This window comes from Phasianus colchicus, chromosome Z (genome assembly GCF_987193195.1).
Source record: "Phasianus colchicus chromosome Z, bPhaCol1.hap1.1, whole genome shotgun sequence".
Taxonomy (NCBI): Eukaryota; Metazoa; Chordata; class Aves; order Galliformes; family Phasianidae; genus Phasianus; species Phasianus colchicus.
The window spans coordinates 85,129,738-85,150,225 of NC_143476.1; the positions used below are offsets into that span (position 1 = coordinate 85,129,738).

At 42.8% G+C, this 20,488-nt stretch overlaps 1 protein-coding gene across 12 annotated transcripts in view; it reads right to left on the reverse strand.

Moving 5' to 3' along the window:
* The window catches only part of CELF4 (CUGBP Elav-like family member 4), a 716,519-nt gene that overhangs the window by 64,893 nt on the left and 631,138 nt on the right, over nt 1–20,488 (reverse strand). For all 12 annotated transcript variants that reach the window (XM_090131195.1, XM_031602613.2, XM_031602625.2 and 9 more), the window contains exons 6-8: nt 18,798–18,941; nt 7,478–7,625; nt 1,965–2,114 (exon numbers count right to left, since the gene is read on the reverse strand). In XM_090131195.1, coding sequence (XP_089987321.1) covers nt 1,965–2,114; nt 7,478–7,625; nt 18,798–18,941 — 442 coding nt within the window. The remainder of the gene's footprint in view (nt 1–1,964; nt 2,115–7,477; nt 7,626–18,797; nt 18,942–20,488) is intronic.

Below are 20,488 nucleotides of genomic sequence, written 5' to 3' on the forward strand. Positions count from 1 at the left end.
ATGTGACTGTGGATGTTCTCATTATCCATATAGATGTCTAATCCTTTTTTTTTTTTTTTTTTTTTTTTTTTTTAATGCTGCTAAGCTCCAGGCCTCAGTAAAGCCTGTGGCAAGGAGTAAAGTTTGGTGAGTGCATAAATGCTCATTAGGAGGAGAACAGAATAAGATGGAGCATAAACATGCCTTGTCCTACACACAACCTGCTACAAAGAACTTGCTGTAAGAGATTTACTGCTAGCGGGCACAGGCAGAAATAAAACGAGAGGTGAAAGCTTGGCTGACCACTTTATACCTCTGCTATCACTTAGGATGTCATTGAGTTGAGGGAAAGTTGAGCACCAGGAAAGACCAATGTGTTGCTGAAAACATGCTGAGATAAATCCAAATGTTGTACAAAATAAAATATTTGCATGTCAGATTTTCTGGCAGAGGGGATACTCTCTGCCTGAAGAGAAGAGAAGCAAAGATGACTTTCACCTTTCAGTATGTTATGCTTCTGATGTTTGTGCATAGACTTACTATGGACTGCTCGCTGAGAAAGCCTCTCCAAAATCAGGGAGAATCAGATTAAGGCCATTGACTTTTATATAATATTGGATGAAATGCCTAACTTAAAGTTTTCTTTAATTATGGGGGTATTTAGAGATAGTAATAAAAGCTCAAGCCATTATGATTCATCTAGAAATATCATATTTTCTCTGATATTTGCAGTAATGGATCGTGGACAATTAGCCAAGAGGAGCTAGACAAAGCAGTGAAAAAAAAATGACATAGAAATGAGTGGATAAAAAGAGCAATGATAGGCTGGCAAAAAAGGTAAATACTTAAATGGGTAGAGGAATCAATAAATATATCACCTTAAAGATAGAGTTCTTTCCTGCTGTTATGGCTGAGTTCACTAGCCCACTAAGGCTTCATCCGATCTTCTGATGCCTCCTTTAGCTGCCAAGACTACTCCTCCCTCTACACTGCTACAAACATATATACATGCCTAAATTTTAACACAGTGAGTTCCTCGATTTCAATTCTGCTTAAAGTTCAACTCATGGCTAAATGTTTATAAGATATGTGTGTGGGGGGGAAATTATAGCTATTTTTTCAATACTGTTGATATTTCTGGGTTTTCCTTTGATGTATCCACAGATGTTCTTTCAGTGACTTTGAGCAGCAACTAGGCAAGACTTTTGTACTTCTTTGTTACGAGATTTTTTTCCTTGTAGCTCATAAAGTTCCCAGTGATATCGAGTCTTATGAGTTTTCAGGACAGGTTGAGGTGGAAAGAATTTTTTTGTTAGGGTGTTTGTGGGCTTTTTGGTTGGAGTAACTGTCTGATTTCTTGACAGATTAGATTAATCTGAGTGTTCCAGGGTAAAATATGCCTTTGCCAGATAGTAGCTAGGATCAATTAGTAAAATGTATTTAAATTATATTGTTGTGATTGGTATTATTAGTGTATATACGGTCACTGGTAAGAAATGTCTTTCCAGCTCCAGCTTGAAGCAGAAGTCTTTATCAAATCCTGAGAAAGCTAGAAAAATGTAAGTCCACATTAAGGACTTGTAAATCCCTAAGTTCTTGGTGATTACAGCCTCACATTGTCCGTATATCTGTTAAGTATGGGCACAGAGGTAGATACATATTCTTTAATCTCCTTCATTCATTTCTGACTTCAAAATCACCCCGTCAGGACTTGCATTTTTTGAGCTAGTTGCAGTCTACGAACCCTATCAGCTGTCTCCAATGGTGTGACATGATAGGATGAAGCTGAGCCTGTTATGTGGATGTGCTGAACTGGCTTCAGTCACCAGCCCTGGTAAGGCTAGAGGGTTTGAATGCAGCAATTGTTTTGGAAATTAGCGCACACTGCCTGGTACAGGGTATAATCCTTCTGAAGCAGCTGATGCTACAGACATTTCCCTAACACTGATGAAGCAGGCTGTGGGTATGGCAGTGGTCTGGCTTACCTGGGTAAGGGTGTATGCCATTCGCAAACACGGCTTCTGCGGCGGGCTGCCCATTAGCCTGCGGCGGGAGGCCAGTGAAACCATTCACCCCAATGGGAGATGGGATGCTAGGCACAGCTGGTGCAGTTATGCCAGGAGGCGTGCTTCCACCTGCAAGGAGGGAAGAACACAAAGTCAAAGCTGATGAGTACTGGAAGCAATAACTACGTAGGGAAAGCTCCTGATGCAACAACAATCACCACCACTCAGAAACCTTATGATAATTCAAGAAAAGAAAAATCTTCCAAGCTTTCTCATGGAGAAAGCAACCACTCACATGATCGCAGGCTAAATTTACCAGTGCTTTTTTGTTTGGAAAGCATTTAACATAAGAAAGGTTTGCAAAGCTTTTTTCAACCGACAAAATTTGTTTGGTGATCCTGATCTCTAAGACTAGATCCACAGCTAACATCATGTAGTACAAGACAGCAGAAATACTGCCATTCCTCCTGAGCTCTCTCCCCAGAGTACTACATGTTTGATGACTTAATAAGCAGACATTTCTTTCCTAGATATCATTTAGCACCAAAAGCAAATTCACAGTCCCACTTTTCTACAGTTTCTCTTTGGAGATGTCAGCTTTGTGGGCGTAGTGATTTTCAGGGCCACTCTTTCTGCACTCTCTCATGAATACACATGTACAGTGCAAACTAATTTTGAACTCCAGCATCAGGGATACTTAAAATGTTTGGCAAGTTGATTTGTAGCCTACAGACAGACAGCAATAGATTTTTAGCGTTGCTGTTTTGCCCCCACCTGACTTTGTAGTTTCAGCAGGGATTCCTCACAGGAAAGGGGCAAAAATTAAGCTAGAGTTTTCCTCTATGGAACCGTGTTCCTCCATTTCTTCCCAGACTCATCCTGTGAGGGCTATAATACTATTACAGAGGAACAATTTAATCATTATGTTTTGGGTGGAATCCTGTCACCCACTGATGAAGAAATCTTAAAATTTTGTGGGGGAAATTAAATCCCTCTGCTACCTTACTATTTTCTCCTATGTGTATTTGAAAGGACTGGACAGTCTGTGCTACTTGAAATGTATTCAGGATGTTTCCAGAGAACAAAAATGAGTTTTCAATACGTATGAAATTGTATTTTTCTCTTGCTGTCTGGGTGCGAAGTTAAACTCTCTTATCTTCAGTAATATCTTCCTGTGTCAGGATATACTACTGATTGCAGGAATCCCTTTTTTTTTAAACCAATTGCAGAAATTTTCTTCACCATCACAGCACTCCATGATGGGTTAGTCCAATAACCCACTTTAATGACTGCTTAAATCTGTGCTGGTGCTTTAAGAGAACTCATACAGATTAATGAGCTGCTTCAGTATGTTCTGATTTGAGCAGCCCAAGAAGCATGCAATATTTCGTCTCTTTTCTTACATCCTGAGCAGACAAGCTGCTGCTTCCTCTTTCCTTATTAAATGGTGTTGGCCTCAGTGGTGGTGCTGGGAGCCAGTGGTGGCAACCTGAGTCCAAAGGCAATGCTCTCAGCATATGCCATCAGCTTGCAAATCACAAAGGCTAGTTAAAATGTCAGTTGCTTTTCTGGATCTCTCTTTTATTTGCATAGGCAATGTAAGTAATGTTTTCTAAAACTGCAGCAGGGGATTTGAGCTTGCTATTTTGTGCATGCATAAGGAAGTTTAGGAATATTCATTGCAATTCTTTAATTTTCTTCTTATAAAGAACCCCCTGGAGAGGTCAGATCTGTAGCTGCAGTAAGATTGGCATAATGCCACCACAGAAGACAAATGGCAGTGGTGCATGCCAGTTGTGGATTTCATCCCCAGTTTGAGATATCTTTCTGAAGCTACACCAGGTGCAGATTTACAGCATGGAAGGAGGAAGGAGAAAAGAAGAAAGGAAGCCTAAAGTGAATTTCATTTCTAATCCTCTCTTTGCAGTAAGCAGAGCATCAGAAACATCTCAGAAGACCTACCTTTTCCTCATATTATATCAAAGACAGGAGAAAAGGAAAATATGCACCAAACTTCCAGAGACATGAAATCCTTGCAGTTGCAGACTGTTGTGTGAGATGAACATGATAGGGGACCATCAAAATACAGGCAGACAGCATAAAGTTACCATGCTGAATTGCCCACTGTGACTGCCTACTGCTCAGCATTGACTGCAGGCAAATAAGATGACTACACTGGATGTATAACTTTTGTACGGTTAAAGTCTGGTGAGTTGCATCCTGTCTCTTGTCTGTTTGATCTGCCTGGATCCAAGGCTCATTAAGTTCCCGGGTCCCATGGGAACTCATGAACATGAATGAACTCATGACCACGTTCTGAGGAACCCACTGTCCTGGAGGCTGGATTAGGAATGCATCAGAAACAGGTTATGGTCTCAGAACATGAGGGGCCTGAAGATAGAAACTCAGAGGCGCTGTGCTCAGCCAGCACCTCCGATGCCTTTAGGACTTCTATGCTAGCAATGTCTTTTTTCTAGCACAATTTTTCTTTTGCTTAGGAAAGATCAAAACACTCCTTCTTTTTTTTTTCTTTTTTTTTTTCTTTTTTTTTTTTTTTCCAACGTTCCAAACACTTTTTCTAATGCCTGTTTTTCAGAGAACTTTGAAATGTTTCATTTTCATTCCAAGTCAGAACAAAGATATACTTCAATGACTGGAAATCCTGCTATGAAGCAGAATGATCATTTTCCATTTGGCTTTCTGAATGCTAACAAAAGCCAGCAGGAGAATTCACTTTAGGCTTCAGATATCTCCTGGCTACTCAGAAATTGCTGCTAGTGTTGTAGACTTGCTTGCTCAGACATATGTGAAACATTTTCTATGCATCTTATCACAAGCTTTGTAAGTGTTGTGGTAATACAAGGAGTCATTTCAAAGTCTAAACATTTCACCCAAGGAATAATTGTCAATGGACATTTCCACAACCCATTACAGAGGTTTTTCGTGAAGGAAACTACACATTCAAGGTAAATCTGCAATAATGCCAAAGTGCATAGGCTCCAGGATTGAAAATCTGTCATAAGAAGAGTGCAAAATCTGCCACCATGAAAGAGATCAAGGGATCATCTAAACCGGCGTCTTATTTTCAATAATGACCAGTCATGGGTTCTCTGAAAAGCATGTAAAAAACATGAGCTCTCTTTCTTCTTCTGTATTCTGACAATAGTTCCCAAAATGTAGTGGGCACATCAGAAAAGAGCTTACACGAAAGAAGAGCCGGGATATTTTTTGTGTGCTGCATGCTGTGGCAGGCACAGAATTTGGCTATCATGCTAGTATTTACACACCTATGTCACAGAACGGCTTATTTTCAAGACATTTATATGCAAAAGTGACTGTGCTTGTTTGTGGTGGGGACATCACAAACCACTGCCTGGATTCAGCTTTCCAAGCCCTGAGAGCATTTGAATTCCAAGCATTCTTTGTTTGACGTTCTCTCTGCTCCCACCAACACAAAACAAATCTAGCTAATGCAAATATGATAATCTTTCCAGCAGCGGGTTTAAAGGGTGCACATATAATTAAGCCACTTTTCTATTTGGATTTGCAGTAGCTTCATCGACTCATTGTTTATACATTTATCGCTATGTAAACATATATTTCGAAATGTATGGTGTAAGATTTTTGAGTCAAGCACTTTTCCTTGGCTCTCATAAGCTGGTGTGGAATTAGATCTCTCTTTTCCCCTTTTCCCCCTGCACCTTATATTTTAATAGCAGCAAAGGAAAAAATAAATATCTGATCCTGTATCTGCTGACATTGTTCCAGCTACAGACTGTAAAGAGATGATAAGCTGTATGTTAATGGAGAAAGTTTTTTTTTTTCTTGGCAGACAGAGGTTAGCAGAACCAGATTCATTAGGAACAGCCCTTAAGCCTGCACTACTGTGGCACCTTGTCTCCTTGACATCCAGTGTCTTTCCTGGCTGCAGTGTCACTTAGCCTTTTACTGATTGTGTGGATTTCTCTGTGCTTAGCAGTGAGGCTGCTCTCTTACCAATCTGCTCTGCAAAGGGAACCAGATCCTTCTCTCCCAGCACCAGCTGCACCGTGGCTGGCTCATGCACACCACTGCCACATCTCATTCACTCAAAACTGTTGTCGAGCTGGTCCTCTTTAGGTTAACTCAGTGCTTAGGTTCACATGATGGCATTGCAATGCCTCATCACTGAACTCAGTCCCATCTCCAGTACCTCTCATAGGAACAACTGGCATTGTCTCTGAGATATTTCTATCCTAAACTGTTCCTTAGAAATTATTCTTCTTCACTTTTACACCCCTGAATCTTCTGCTCCCCTAAGAGTCAGCAGTATATTGTAAACCCCTCCACATTCTCACTTCTTTTAAAGTTTGGCCCCATTTTCCCAGCTGTTACCCTGCTGCCCTTCAGTTAGGCCAGCAATCACTAAATAACTTACCTGTCCTGCCACTTCCTTGACCTGCTCCTGCCCAAATGACTTCCTTGTTCTTCAGGAAAGCCAGTTCTATTTACACCTCAGTTTAATTCTCTGCTCCCCAGCACGATCTTCTCATGTTCTGCTACAGCCCAGCCAGCTGTGGGCCTGGGTCCTTCACCAACTACCTGTCTCTACTCCAGCTACGAAAAAATCTTCTCACCAAATACTTGCACTCCAGGTAGCATCAGATTTCCCCGAGTACCAGCAGCCCTATTTCACAAGCGGAAAAGGCTTATGCATCCCCAAAATACAGCTCATCTCATTAATGACATTGCATCTCACTACAAATGTTATTGTTTGTGTCTGGACCACCTGGCTATGACAGAATGAGCACTTATCCCTCGTACATCTATACATACTACCAGTAAGCCAGTACTGGTCACTGTGGGATATTTTCATAGAGTTGATCAGATTGGAAAAGACCTTAAAGATCATTGAGACCAACCACAACCTAACTATGCTACTCTAACTCTAACAACCCTCTGCTAAATCATGTCCCTGAGCACCACACCACAATGGTTTTTAAACACATCCAGGGATGGTGACTCAACCACCTCCCTGGGGAGCCTATTCCAGTGCTTTTGTGTCATTATTCCATTGTGCTAAGGGAAAGCTGTGGAGGGGATGATGCTGAAGGTCATGGTTGAGAGCTTCTTCCAGTGTCTTACAATTCCCTCTTTCCAGCAAAATCCATCACATCCCATCTCTGGTGGGTCTCACCTGCAGCATTCAGCCACTGCTCAGCATGGAGCACTGGCAGCCCAACAGCCCACTGTTGGTGATCCCTTTGGCTCTGCTTTTGCACCTTTTTTGTGACACAGATACCAACTTCCAGCTGGTCCTGCCTGTAGCAGAGGACTCCTGTTCCAGCCCCCCAGAATGATCTGGTCTGACCTCTGCTCCTTCCTTATGGTAGCCTCTACCAGCAAGACCAGCATTTCAGAAAACACTTACAGAGGGACAAGCTGACAGTTAACATGTCCTTCGAGGTCTCCTGCCCCTCCTGCCACCCCTTCCATTTATTCAGGCCCCTTACCTGAGGTTGGAGTCATGGGGGCAGCTGCCAGGCCATTCATGTTCAGAGCCGCCATCTGCTGCATTTGGGCTGCAGCAAAGGCTGCCATGGGGTTCAGGTAGCCGCCCTGCGCCACCGAAGCCATGATCGCGGCTTGCTGCTGCATCAGCTGGAACAAAGAGAACAGGGAAAAAATATCACGCAGTCACCAGCAGAGCAGCCTGGGTCACCAGCACCAGGATGGAGACCACATGCCAGAGAGTGAGGCATCTCTCCACTTTGAGATGCTAGTTTGGTACGCCTGTGGTAGCCCCCACCCTTTGCACTTCTTTCTTACTACAAGAGCGAGAAGCAAATTGCATTCAAATGTGTCTCAGAGCATCAATGTGTCTTTATGGTTCCCACATTCCCAGTGTTGTTCCCCAGTGTAGAGGTCTCCTGTGAACTGTACTCAACACTTGGCGTTCTGATCTTTCCTTGCTGAGAACAGCAGAGAGAATACTTTAAATGTTCCCAAGCAGAGAGATCTCATGGCCTGTTTTGCTTGTATCAAAGCTCTGGGAAGGCACTGATGGCTGCTGATGGGAGACCACTGTATGTAGAGCAGTTAGAAATGAGAATCCCCAGTATCTCCAGAGCAGCAAGCTTAACTAGTTCTCTCGGGATAATTTGATCTATTTTCATCTGTTGGTGAGAAAAATTGCTTTTTTTTTTTTTTTTCATTCTGCTGTGAGGTCTCCAGTGGGCACTAAGTTAAACCATGACCAAAAACCAGAGTCCATGTTAACCCAATTACAGCACCTATTTCCAACACAACCAAGCAGAGATACTCCCTGAAGAGCTATGCGAGAGAAGGGAGTTCCCTTGCTTTAGCAAGATTAATAAAGTGCAGTGGGAAAATCCCTGCACGGTGGTTTTGATCTGGGATGATTTCCTTAGTTTTAAGTTCCTTTTTTTTTTTTTAATTCCCAGAAAGTAATTAAAAAGTTGCCTCTTCTAAGGCCCCTAAAAAAAGGCAGAAATGAGAAATACAGGCTATATTTTCAGGCATTTTGCAGTAAAAGTTTTGGAGCAGAAGGGTGGTGAGTGGCTAAGTATGCTAGAAATGCTTCCTGCATTAAAACCAGACTTTGCCATCATTATTTTACACTCTGAGCCTAGCTTTTAGATGGTGCAGTTCATGCATACAGTATGACTGCAGTGGGTTAGCTCCTGAGATGAAGAGAAGAAAATTAGATGAATCTTCCTCTTGTCTCCTTCCCTGGAGCTGCAGAACGAGTCAGGCAAGGCACATCTGAGGTTATGTGAGACAGCATCTACTCTCCGGTAAAGACTGATGGTGGATGCTTAGATAAAGTGTGAGGAAAGAGGATGAGCAGAGTCTGAAACCTCATTTTGTTCATTCCCCAGCCACTGTTAACACGTGATTGGATGATAATAATGGAGAAGGAAACTATTTTTTTTTCAAAATGATTGTAGAAGTGACTCATGTCTTTGCTGTCTACAGAATGTGTTTTACTCTCTCTGTGATTTCACCCTCTATCAAGAAATCACTCTCTGATGTTGTTTAAGCACACAGGATACACTGTTCAGCATTAAATAGACCTTAAAGTCATGAAGTCTGATAAAGCTCCAACAAAGTAACAACAAAATCTGTTCCTTTCTGTTTAACATTGAAATATTGGCTGAATTAGCTGCTCATACATATATGCACTGGAACAAATCCCTTAAATCATCACTGTCATTCAAATGCTGAACAATTCCTTGTCACCACCTGTGAAGAGTCAAAATAAAAGGATGCTCTGCCACTGACCTGCTGTATAACCATGGACAAATTGTGTATAGTTGCCTTGATTTCTCCAGCTATTATATACTGGTGCACAGGATATCTATCTCCTCACGTAGGGGTGCCTTCAGATCTACAGATGAAAATTGCTGTACTAGAGCTGAGTACTATTATTTTTCATAGTCTCATGCAGATTGGTGCCAAGGTGGTGGCTTCCCCTTTGATTGTTAATTACCCTTTTTTATTGTACACTGCATAAGACACTTTCACATTTTAATTAGTGATATCCTGTTCTTTGTAATTACTGATGGAGTGATTAGACAATCTTTTCTATTATAGCACGAAGCTGATTCCTCTTTAAGGAGTACATTTGTTTCTAGGCATCATTGGAATTTATTCTCCAGATGGGGTACTGAGGAGGTGATTTTATTAAGTATGCCAATAAAGTGAATAAGAAAAGGGGAATTCATCCATCTTTAACATTGGACTGACTCTAGCAATGGGTGTACTGACCCATTGTGGGAATAAAAAACTGTTCAGAGCAGAAGCTGTGGAGCAAGATAAACAGCATGAGAACCAAGGACACCTCTAGAAGAAGAAAGAACGTCTCAAGGCTCTGATTGGACAAGCGTCTCTGTGAATGGTTGAAGAGTGCTTTGTAGAATGCTCTGTTGACACGTAAAGGTGGATGGGAAAGTTGTAGGGGTGGATGGGAAAGCTAGAGAAAGAAAACTTGTGAAGGTATGTAAGTGATGTGAGAACTTGTAATTTGGATCATTCACATCTGAGTCTGTGCATCAGACGCTGCAACCCATATTTCATTTTCTATGCTGCGTATTTCACCTGGGGACAGCTGAGGATGCCACTATCTGGTTGCAGAAATGATGGCCAAGATCTGTGCCATCTAAGATCTGTAGCATCTATTTAGCACTGCTAACGAAAGCAGCATCTCTCTGAGATGGATGCAGTTGCAAGGGCTTGATTCAGCCCCAGTCTGGCCTTTGCTAACTTTTTTCTGTGTTTCTCCCGCACAAACAAAACATGGAGTTACCTACAGCTGATCATGTGTGTGCCATGGTCAGTCTGGTTGACAGATAACAGCCTGGTATTTGTACCAGAGACTTTCCTTAGGGCTCCTAGGCAGGCAAGGAGACTATAATTTTGGCATTTCCCTGTCAGACTCAGTAACCTAAATACAGATGGCATTTCGTCTGAGCTGGTCACCTATTACGGTTGATGTGATAACAGGCAAAGAGTTTAGGCCAAGATTCGTCCCTGCCTTCTGTACGCAGTTGCCTCTGGGCAGATGAATTTCAGGTTTGTTTCTCCCTACTAACTGCATGCAGAGTCCTAGGTGATCTGTTCAACTGCACATAGTGACAGTCAGATGAAATCATTCCCACCCTCTGCTTGGCCCTCAGCAGATATTTTTGAATGGCAGTTTCCAACCATTTAAAATAAAAATATTAATCTCTTTTTGTTTGTGTTTCACCTATGCTGCAAGAGACATAAGGTTGTACCTACATGATTTAGTTGCCAATGGTAGTACAAATGATTGTGCTGCTTCAAAGACAATCTCCATTTTGCACTCAGCAGAGCTAAGCAATCACTTGTGACATTATTTATGGCTTATGCAACTTCTACTCCTGCTTATGTATGTCACTAAGATGTTCATCGTTAACTCTACAATGGCAGGTGCTCCTCCTGGTTTGCCAGTGGTGTTTGACTTCTTGTCTATTCAGAGGGCTTAAAGTTTGCACAGGAAGATGCATACTGGGAGACTATACATTGATACACTCATGCCATTTACTACAGTATAATGGCATGCATGCACTGCTGTTATAGATCTTCAGAAAGAAGGTATTTTCTCTCTTGGTGCAGGAAGAGCAAGATATTCCTAACCTTCTTATTATTGCTTCTTATTACTGTGCAAGGACTACAGCTTAAAGCCTGGTGTGTTTCAGAAAAGCATTGAGATAAAACTGGTCATAATCCCATAGAAACTCAGGAGTTTGAGGAGCAAAGAGGTTAATTTTAGCTTAGAGTTAAAAAGCTAATGCAGAAAAAATAACTTAGTAATTAAAGCTCTTAACTGTGCTTTGGGAAACCAGGTTCAGTTGCTTCTGGGATAGCAAGCATCCTGCAGGGAGAAGCTACCCATTTCTTTAATGCTCAGTGCTCTGGGGATACCTGAGCTGTCCTGGAGACCTGGAAAACCCCTTAACATAGTGAACAATTGAGCTGAGGACCTGCTCATGACCCAGAGGACACATCACGACAGCTTTCATAGCCACCTCATGGGGTACATCTGGATGTCCTCCAAGGCTGGAAGGAGTATAGCATCCCAAACCTGAACATAGGCACCAACCCTGAGCTAACTGGCTGGAGAGAGGACACCAACACTAACTGTATATACAGACCTCACAGCCCTTTGTGACACTCCTGCCACCTTTCTGCTTTCAAGTTTCCCATTCGTGCATTGAGGAAGTGTTCCTTCCTTATTAGATCTAAGGTACTCACAGATGAAAGCACCAAAGGGGAAGGATAGGGGGACCTTTCCAGATATCTTCTGGAGGTTATAGCGTGGCCAAGTGCAGCAGTACTGTGGAGACTGGAGGATGGAAACTCTCTCACCTTGAAAGAAGCTGATGACAAAGACCTCAAGTCCTGAGAGGGTCTCTGGTCTTTCTTATAAAACCACCAAGGCAATCCCAAGTGAGCTCAAACAAAAGTCACCCGTCTCCATCCCCAGCTCCCCCCAAAGACAAATGTCCCATCCACTCTCTTTTCACTTTGAAAGAGGCCCAGTGTATGATCCCAGTTAATAAAGCTGTAGAAAGTGAGGCAGTGACCCCACCAGAGGCAAATCAATAGCAGCAGGGCCCCTGGGTATTGTGTACTTTAAAATATGCCATTTGAAATGCAGATTTTCCCTGCCTGAGCTGGGGCCACAGAGCACTAATCAGAAAGGCAGCAGCCTTATTATCTTTGGCTGTTCCAAGGGGATGGAAGGGAGCTATTTCTTTCCTCAGCTGAAAGGATGTATTTCCTTTTCTTCTCTTACTTCCTTGGCATGATCTTTGCCTCAGCATTTAGAGCTTTTTCCCATCTGATTTTATGGATTCATTCCACAAAATTCCTCCAACCAGGCTGTTATTTATTGCTCAAATATTTATCTTCTGAGGAGAGCAGGAGAGTACCAAACTGGTAGATGGATAGAAACAGCAGCCTGTCATGCATATCCCAGGGCCTGAGAATCAACGATGCAGCTGGAGAGACACTGGTAAGGCCATAGAGGCATGAAGAGGAATAACACATGATGGCGGGTCTGCCTGTGGGAGGATTCATCCCATATGTTTTTTGCTACCTCAAACAGAGGTGACTGAACTGCAGTCAGCGTTATCAACAGTTGGATGAGTAGACACCTCCACAGGTTTTCCATTCTATCCTATGGTAGGAGATTAAGACGAAAAATAGAGAAGGATGCAGCTTTGAAGCACAACTGCACCAAAGCAAGAGGTTACTGGTGCTAACAAGTGCAACACACTCCCAGTCTCTTGCTGCAATCTGTGTCCCAGGACAGATGCATGTCTGACGCTGCCGAGTGTAAGCTCAGGGACATCAGCAGAGCATTAACCACATAGCACAGAAACAAAGTGCGTTCTGCCAGTTTCTTTCCACAAGTACATGCCTGCATGGTCACTATCAGTCTAGAGGAATGTATGGAGATGTGTGGCCCAGAGGTGGTGGTGGGAATAAGAATGCCATCTCTGGCTTGAGTGGCTTTTAATCAGCAGAGTCGTGCAGCTGGCTGCACTGAAGGAAAAATCATCCTTTCTCTACAGGACCAACATTTGCATGGAGAGATGAGATTACTTCCTCAAGGCCAAAAGCTCCTTCCAGTGATGCTCAACTCAACCTCCCCCAGACCCCAACAGAAACACATGTGAAGATGAAGATAGGGGAGAAAGATTATTTGTGAAACACTGTTGCTGAAATAGCATGATCATTGCCCTTGGTGAAGGCTTTCTCTGAATGATCTGATGACCTTCTCTTTTTTTTTCTATTCCTGTCTCTGAATCACCTGATGTTTTCTTTGACTTTTCATATTCTTCATTCTGTAATAATAATAAAAGTAATAAAGCATCCTACGCTTCTCACCTCTAACGATCTATACAAACACTTAGCTAATTAATCCTTATGATATCCCTGTGATAGAAAGAGGTAAATAAAGTGATCAATCAAGCAGTAAGAAGATTCATATTTGGTAAAACCACAGAACTGATAAATCTATGACTTCTTTATCTATCTGGTTATTGAAAAAACATCTTGAAGCCTTCAAATAAACTTCAGATATTCTGAGAAAATTCAGTTGGTCCTCCCTTCTAAAAATTTATTCCCAGAAAAAAAAATCTGCTTTGAAAATATTATTTAAATTTTATTAAGATAAGCAAACAAACAAAAAGTGCAATATCTGGATTCATGTGTCCTGGTGTTTTTCATAATGATACATGATAGTCTGGATTTCTAACTTCAGAGAACTGTGAAAAAAAAAGAATCTGAAAAAAATATAAATGTACATGCAGCCCAAATCTGCAAATGGCCATGTCATGGTTCATTCCCTGCTGCTCAATTTTTCTGAATTACCAGGGAAATGACAATCAGATATGAAGTATTCATCCTGCTGCAAAGTACCATGGGTTCAAAATAGCTTCCTCTTCTGGAATGAATCAGAATAACTGGTTTGCATAACTGGCAGTATTTACCAAATATATGACCCTATTTTGGTCATTGAAATGTAATAACAATTACATATAGAAGATTGTCTATCTATGTAAAGTAATTTTTCCATGTTTTTTAAGAGCTAGATGATTTCTTTTAAATATCTTTACAAATTAATTTTACAGTATGCATTGAATAAATGTTCAAAAAATGATTCTTCCCTCCAGCTCCTCCTCAGATCATTCATTAGAATGCCCTTTCATTTCCCTGGGAGCTGGGGCAGGGAGGCAGAGGTGGGCTGGTGGGCTTTAATGGACAGCATCACAGGATGACTGAGGTAAGCACTTCTGATGATGACTGTGATCTATGCAGTGCTGAATGCACCCAGTTTCCTTGCAGTTACTGTCTGCAGTTCAGGAGCTGCAGCCATTTGCACTTTTTCAGAGTGAGGGGAGCTGGGATTTACTGAAGGGAAAGAATTTGTTCCAGGCCAAAGAGCAAATGTTACTATTGTCTGTGCTGCCCTGTCCCCAGTCTGTCCATTTCCACTCACTAAATCTCTGCCTGTCCCCTGCTGCAGGAAGCAATCAGTCCCACAGCTGGAATTTGGCCAGGAGACTGTGGCTAACACTCCCACCCCATTTTTTATGTAAACTTGATTTATGACTTTGATCTTATTTTAAATAATTCAAAAATTAAATAATTTATACATTATCTGTCACTTTCCAAGGCTCCTTCCTTTGTTCTTGGTGTTCTCTCTGCATTTTCCCATCTCCCCGACCCTTTCTGGTCTCTGCATGTTTCCTTTTGTTCGTGGTAGGTCAACACACAGCGGCTAAGTACTTGCTACTTCCTTCACAGAAAGAAGAGTTGGAGGAACTTTTGCCAGTGGTGCATATTTGGGCTTGGACTATACTACTACAGTTCATAGTCTGGTTTTACTTTAACTGCTCGTGATTTCAGGCTTGGCCACCCTATGGGGTCTAAGAAGATGCTTTGTGCCAGATGGAGTATGTGCCTCATCTGGCAGCAGAACAAAGCTGGTGCTAGTCAGCATCAGCCTCTTCCACAGGCTGAGCTCAGACCTGTACCTCAAGCTGGCCTCAGTGAGACTACAGAAACAGTTACCTACATCCAGCTGATGTGGATCCACGGTAATATGACATAAAAAGGGCTGGTGCCCTAAACAAGAGTAAGCTAAAATAATTAATTGCCTCATAAAAAAAAAAAGAGAAGCTAAATGAATATGGGAAGATATTGCTGGGGGATAAAAAACAACCCAAACAAACTGAAACAAATTAGTAAAGGGGCTCTGGGAGCTTTGGGTAGCCATGAAAGCTGACTTGCTCTGAGCTGCATACAGAAGAGGTGAGGTGGGTCTGATGTGACTTTCTGCATTACTGAAACAGCTCTTTTTTGCAGGTGGCACATGGTGGGGAGACAAAACGTACACATAGAGGAGAAGAGGAGAATCCCCTTTGCTTCCTGGTTTTGTTGCCTCTGAAGCTGAGGCCATATGGCTGCTGAATGTGAGGACTAGTGGTGTGGCCGATACAAGGCTGTCACTGCTATCAAGGTTAAGGTTGCTTAAGCTGAGGCTTGGCAAAGAGCAGCAGTGGGGAGTGAACCATGACATGGCCATTTGCTGAGCTGCGAAAGAAGGAACTTAAAGAGGAGCTTGGGCCCAGAGCAGTCTTGGTAGCACACTAACAACTGTCAGTCAAATACTAATGGACTGAGACCCCTGCCACTTCTCCCCAGTGATGCTGCTTAATTTGTAAATCCAGAGTTGCCTGGTAATATCTCAAACAACTGCACCATGAGGGTTTCTGTTGCACTGGTCACACTGACACATGGAAACTTTTTTGTATGAGCTAATTCAGCCCCAGTGATGTGATGGGCAGACGATGCCCCTTGGGGGCAATGCAATTTCCTCCATGGAAATGGCCATTAGAAACTGCTTGTTAACCAGCAGTAGGACTGCTTGGAAGCTCTTTTATGGTGATGTCAGTCACTGCTAGATTGCAGTGGGATATCTGGGAGGACACGGCAAGAGTACAGTTCAAATAGCCTATGTCTCATGGTAGTCCTGGCCGCATTACAAAACAGTGAGGCAGTTCTTAAACTTGCACTGTCATCAGGTCTACGTGTGAAAACCTATGGAGGAATGGCATGAGAGAGAGCCATGCCCCCGAGGGAGACTGGAAAATAAACAAATCTGGTCATCATCTTCAATTGTAGACGGGGACATAAGTCCAGGAAGTCAAATGACTCACCCAAAGTCACATGAGTTGCTGGTGACAGTGGCATCAGGCTGTCACCACTGTCTTGCACTTGTGTTTTCACAGTTTCAGTTTTCCTTTTCTTGACTTGCTTTTGCTCTTAAACGTCAGTTTGGGCTGAATAAAACTGCCCTCCTCCTTTCCCCCTCCCCCAGTCACTCTCTCACTATCGATCTCTCCATCTCCTGCTGGCATTTACAAGGTGCCAATCACCCTGATATCTAAGAGCCAGCAGTCCAAGGTGGATTAATCAGGACCGAGGGAACATCACACAGCCTCAGCTCTCCCTTCCTTTCCTTTTGTGTGAGACTCTGAGATGAAGCAGATAGGGAGAGACATAGATAGGGACGCTGATTGAGAGACAGCATTTGAGGATGCTCTGGGTGTACAGGCACCACAAAGAAATGTGATCCCATCATTTAGAAAGCTCTGAAGTCCCCAGGGTAATTGGTATCACCAGCTTGTCATATCCTATGGTCCAAGATCTAAAATTTATTCTTTCCCCCTTATTTGCATACTTACCAGCAGGAGGAAAAAAAAAAAAAAGAAAGAAAGAAAGAAAGAAAAAGAAAAGAATATGGGTCCAATACTGTTTTCACAGAACTCAATAGAAAAAATATTCATTCGTTTCAAGGGAAGCAGGAGCCGACCCAGGAATTGTTCTCAGTCTTTCTTCAGAGACAAAACCTCACTCAAGTACCTATCCTCAAAATGGTATTGTCTAGTGAGAAATAGATGGAAGAACTTTTGTGGTATAAAGGTGCAGACCTCATCCTCTTTTGTATCTCTATAACTCTGGGCTGACTCTTTTATAATGGCAATTATAAGAATTACTCTAGATTAAAAATGAATGTAGCTAAGAAGAGCGCAGTTAAGAAGAGATGTCCAGAGTATGAGGACAGCAGTGTCCTTATTACCTTTCCAGCTGCCTGATCAATGCCTATAGTGTAATTCTGCAGTCACATCTTCTGCCTGACAGCCTCTGCAGATGTGCGTCCTCAGCTGCCCGTCGGTTCCCCTCCTGTTTATTCCCTTAATACATGGGGGAACAAATGCTGCACCCACCTGGCAGGCTGCTGGCCACTGGCCAGGGCTCATGTGGGATTTACTGTCTTTTTCCCATCCTGCAGCCTTAACCAAATAGGAAGACAGTTAAACACAGCTGGGCTAGGGAGGGGGCAGCTCTTCAGTCTGTGAGGAGGAGAGCAGGGGACCAAGGAAGAGGCAGCTGAGGCCTCCATTGTCTTTGAGAATAACAAAAAGAACAGTGAAAAATAGAAGGAAAAAATGAAATTGCTTAATGAGAGAATAAAAAAAGTCCTAACCTGTCCCCCCAGGAGAAGGGGAGCATCTGTGAAGCTCCTACAGTATGTCCTCACGACTGTGCATGAGGGCAGAGCTGCGCTGTACCAAGTGCTCAGCAAAGCACGTGGCACTCAGGAAATAGTGGATATTTGTCTCTTGATTTAAAAAAAAAAAGAACATGTGGATGGGATGGGAAGTCTGTGATGCCAGTGTATGAGAATTAAATACAGACAACACAGCATGGCATTGTGATCAATGCAGTAGAGGAACTACAGGTATGTTGGGGAAATTCTGGAGTTGGACCTGTATTACCTAGGGCAAGTCTCACTGAATAAGGAAGATATTATTTTACAAAATAGGTTTCTTGCTCACATATCCAGTATGGAGCACAAGAGGGTCATATTTTATCACCAGATGGATGAAACATCTAAGTATACTTTTGCTGCCTGCAAATGTTTAATCTGTGCCAGAAAAGGTATCCAAAGTCACCTGATAGTATTGTATCTGCCTGCTGCAGGGATCACTCTACTTTCCTCTAAAGTACCTGACAAAGGGACCAAGTTACCAAGTTGCTTGTCTTGTGGGTCTTTATTAATTATAGCCTAAGTAAAGCCATTTATGCTAAAGGCATCAAAACCATGGTTGTGCCAGGAACCCATCTCCTTGTTCAGTCATGGGTTCTCCCAGAGGTCAGGAGACATGTTAGAAATGGATACCTGATATAACAATACTGTTTTGAATAGCTGAAGTGTTTTCCCAGTGTGCTTAAACCATATTGTTATGAGGAATCAGCGCTGTATGCATGCTTTTATCTGTTTATCCATTTCTGTATTATATAGCAGCCTCCTTGAACCTAAAAGCACTTCTGTCAAGAGCTGCCATGTTATCCTGTGATCACGCCAAAGTTACCCTCAAGTAACTTTGAGTTCAACTCAATCTGTGTGGATGGTATCAAGGGAGAGCTATTTATGCCCTTTAAAACCTTCTCTGGGGCTGGATGGTACTGACTTGGATCAGAGAACTCACATGAGCTGAATTCAGGGCCTATTTTATCCAAATATTCAAAGGCTAGTGGTGTTTGGATTTGACAGCAGTGGCTTAGATCCCACAAGAAGTGTCAGGCATGGGCCTGGTTACTGGTTCCACTTCCGCTCATCAGTTTTCTCTCTGCTCACTTGTGTCTTTGTGCAATCTAGGTGCTTTCCCTGTTTCTGTAAACATGCGTGGAGCCAATGTCTATACTTACTGCCTGTGCATAGGCGCCATATGCTCCAAACTGGATGGCCATGGGGTTGAACATGCCCATTTGTCCTGCCATTTGCTGCATGCGCCTCATTGTACGCTCCTTGTCTGTATCTGCAAACTTCACCACCAGGCTTGAAGAGGCTCCCTGCAGGACAGAAAACAAAAGAGATATAGAAAAGACTTAGCCAGGAGATATACACTGGCTCATGCAATCCATATGTCACACACAGATTTGGTAGTGTAGGATCCTGCTGACACTGACATTTTTCCCATATAACCTCTCTGGCATTCTGGATCGGAGCTTTTGCAAGAGGCTGAGAGTATAGGAAGGGAAGGACTCTGGAGGGAAAACAGCTGAGTCGAGCTGTTCCTACTGTCCTCCAAAGTTCACACTTCCAGGCTGTTATAAATGTTCTCTCTGCAAAAGCTGTTGCCTTATTTTTTCAACCTTTAGAAAATCTTCTGGTCTGTTAGTTCTCATCAGAGGATGAGGATATGGACTCAGTGCAGGAAAATGTAGAAGCCTTTGATGGATGTACATCGTGGGATTTTGAACTGACTTACTTTGATGGACTTTGTTTGCTCTGTGCATTCTGGACCCATGAGTCAGATCATCTTTCCACACTGTGCTGTGTTGCAACCTCCATGTTCAGTGAGAAAGCCCTGTTCTTAGAGGCAAGAATCAGTTTGCTGGATAGGGCATAAGTTGCATCAACAAGCAGTGTCTATTCAGCACTGTTAAATCCAGGCCAGTTCACAATATTTGGGTTCTGTCTTCAGGCAACACTAGTACAGAGCTACTGATGATCATTGGAGCTGGCTGCAGGAGTCTGTGAAAAATGTAGAGCTTTTGGGAATGAACAAAATCCCTCACCTTCTCAAAATGAGATGAAAGATCAGTAACTGCAATTCTCAAATTTCTGGTAGGAGGTAGAGATAGGAAGAAATAGATCTGCCTAGGAAGGCAGGCACTGATATTGTTTTGGCTAGCTTCAAGGACTTCCTCACTTCATGGGTTGCTTGATTCCCTTCACTGTGGTCCCCCTGGGGGAAGACAGATGTGGGGAAGGGGGATCTGGCAGCAGCCCTGACAGCAGGCAGACAGTTGCCTCAGGAGCTGGGCTGCCACCGGGCCTGGGGAGATGGGCAGGTGAGCTGTCAGAAGACTGACAAAAGAGCAGCTGAAATCATTACGCTCCCATGGAACACTTCCCTTTTGACACGCTGGTGTTCTCTGATGGAAATACAGTCAGCAGGGAGATGGCCAGCTCAGCCTCTGGCTGTGGCAGTGGGGGAACACCAGCTCTGTGCCAGAGGAGCTGGTCTAGAGCATAGTGCCATTTTTTTTTCCAGCGAAGTGGGATTGGATGGGACTGCATAGAGAGAATGTAGTTAACTTTCTTACATATACATCTATGTACCTGCAACCAGATAAAACAGTCTCAGGGAAAGCAGAGCTGGTCTGTATAAAACTGTAAATAGTTTAGTAAACTACAGCTACAGACGTACATATATGTAAGTCCAAGTTTTGCATATTCAATAGTCTCTCCAGATCCTCAGTTATGAATAACAGTTTGAGGAATTAACTTGTTGAAACAGAAAATAATCTAAGGCCACGCAATGAGCAATGTTTCCCTAGATTAGCAGCCTGCTCTAGGAAGAAGTGATTTTCATTGGCAAAGAATCTTTCTT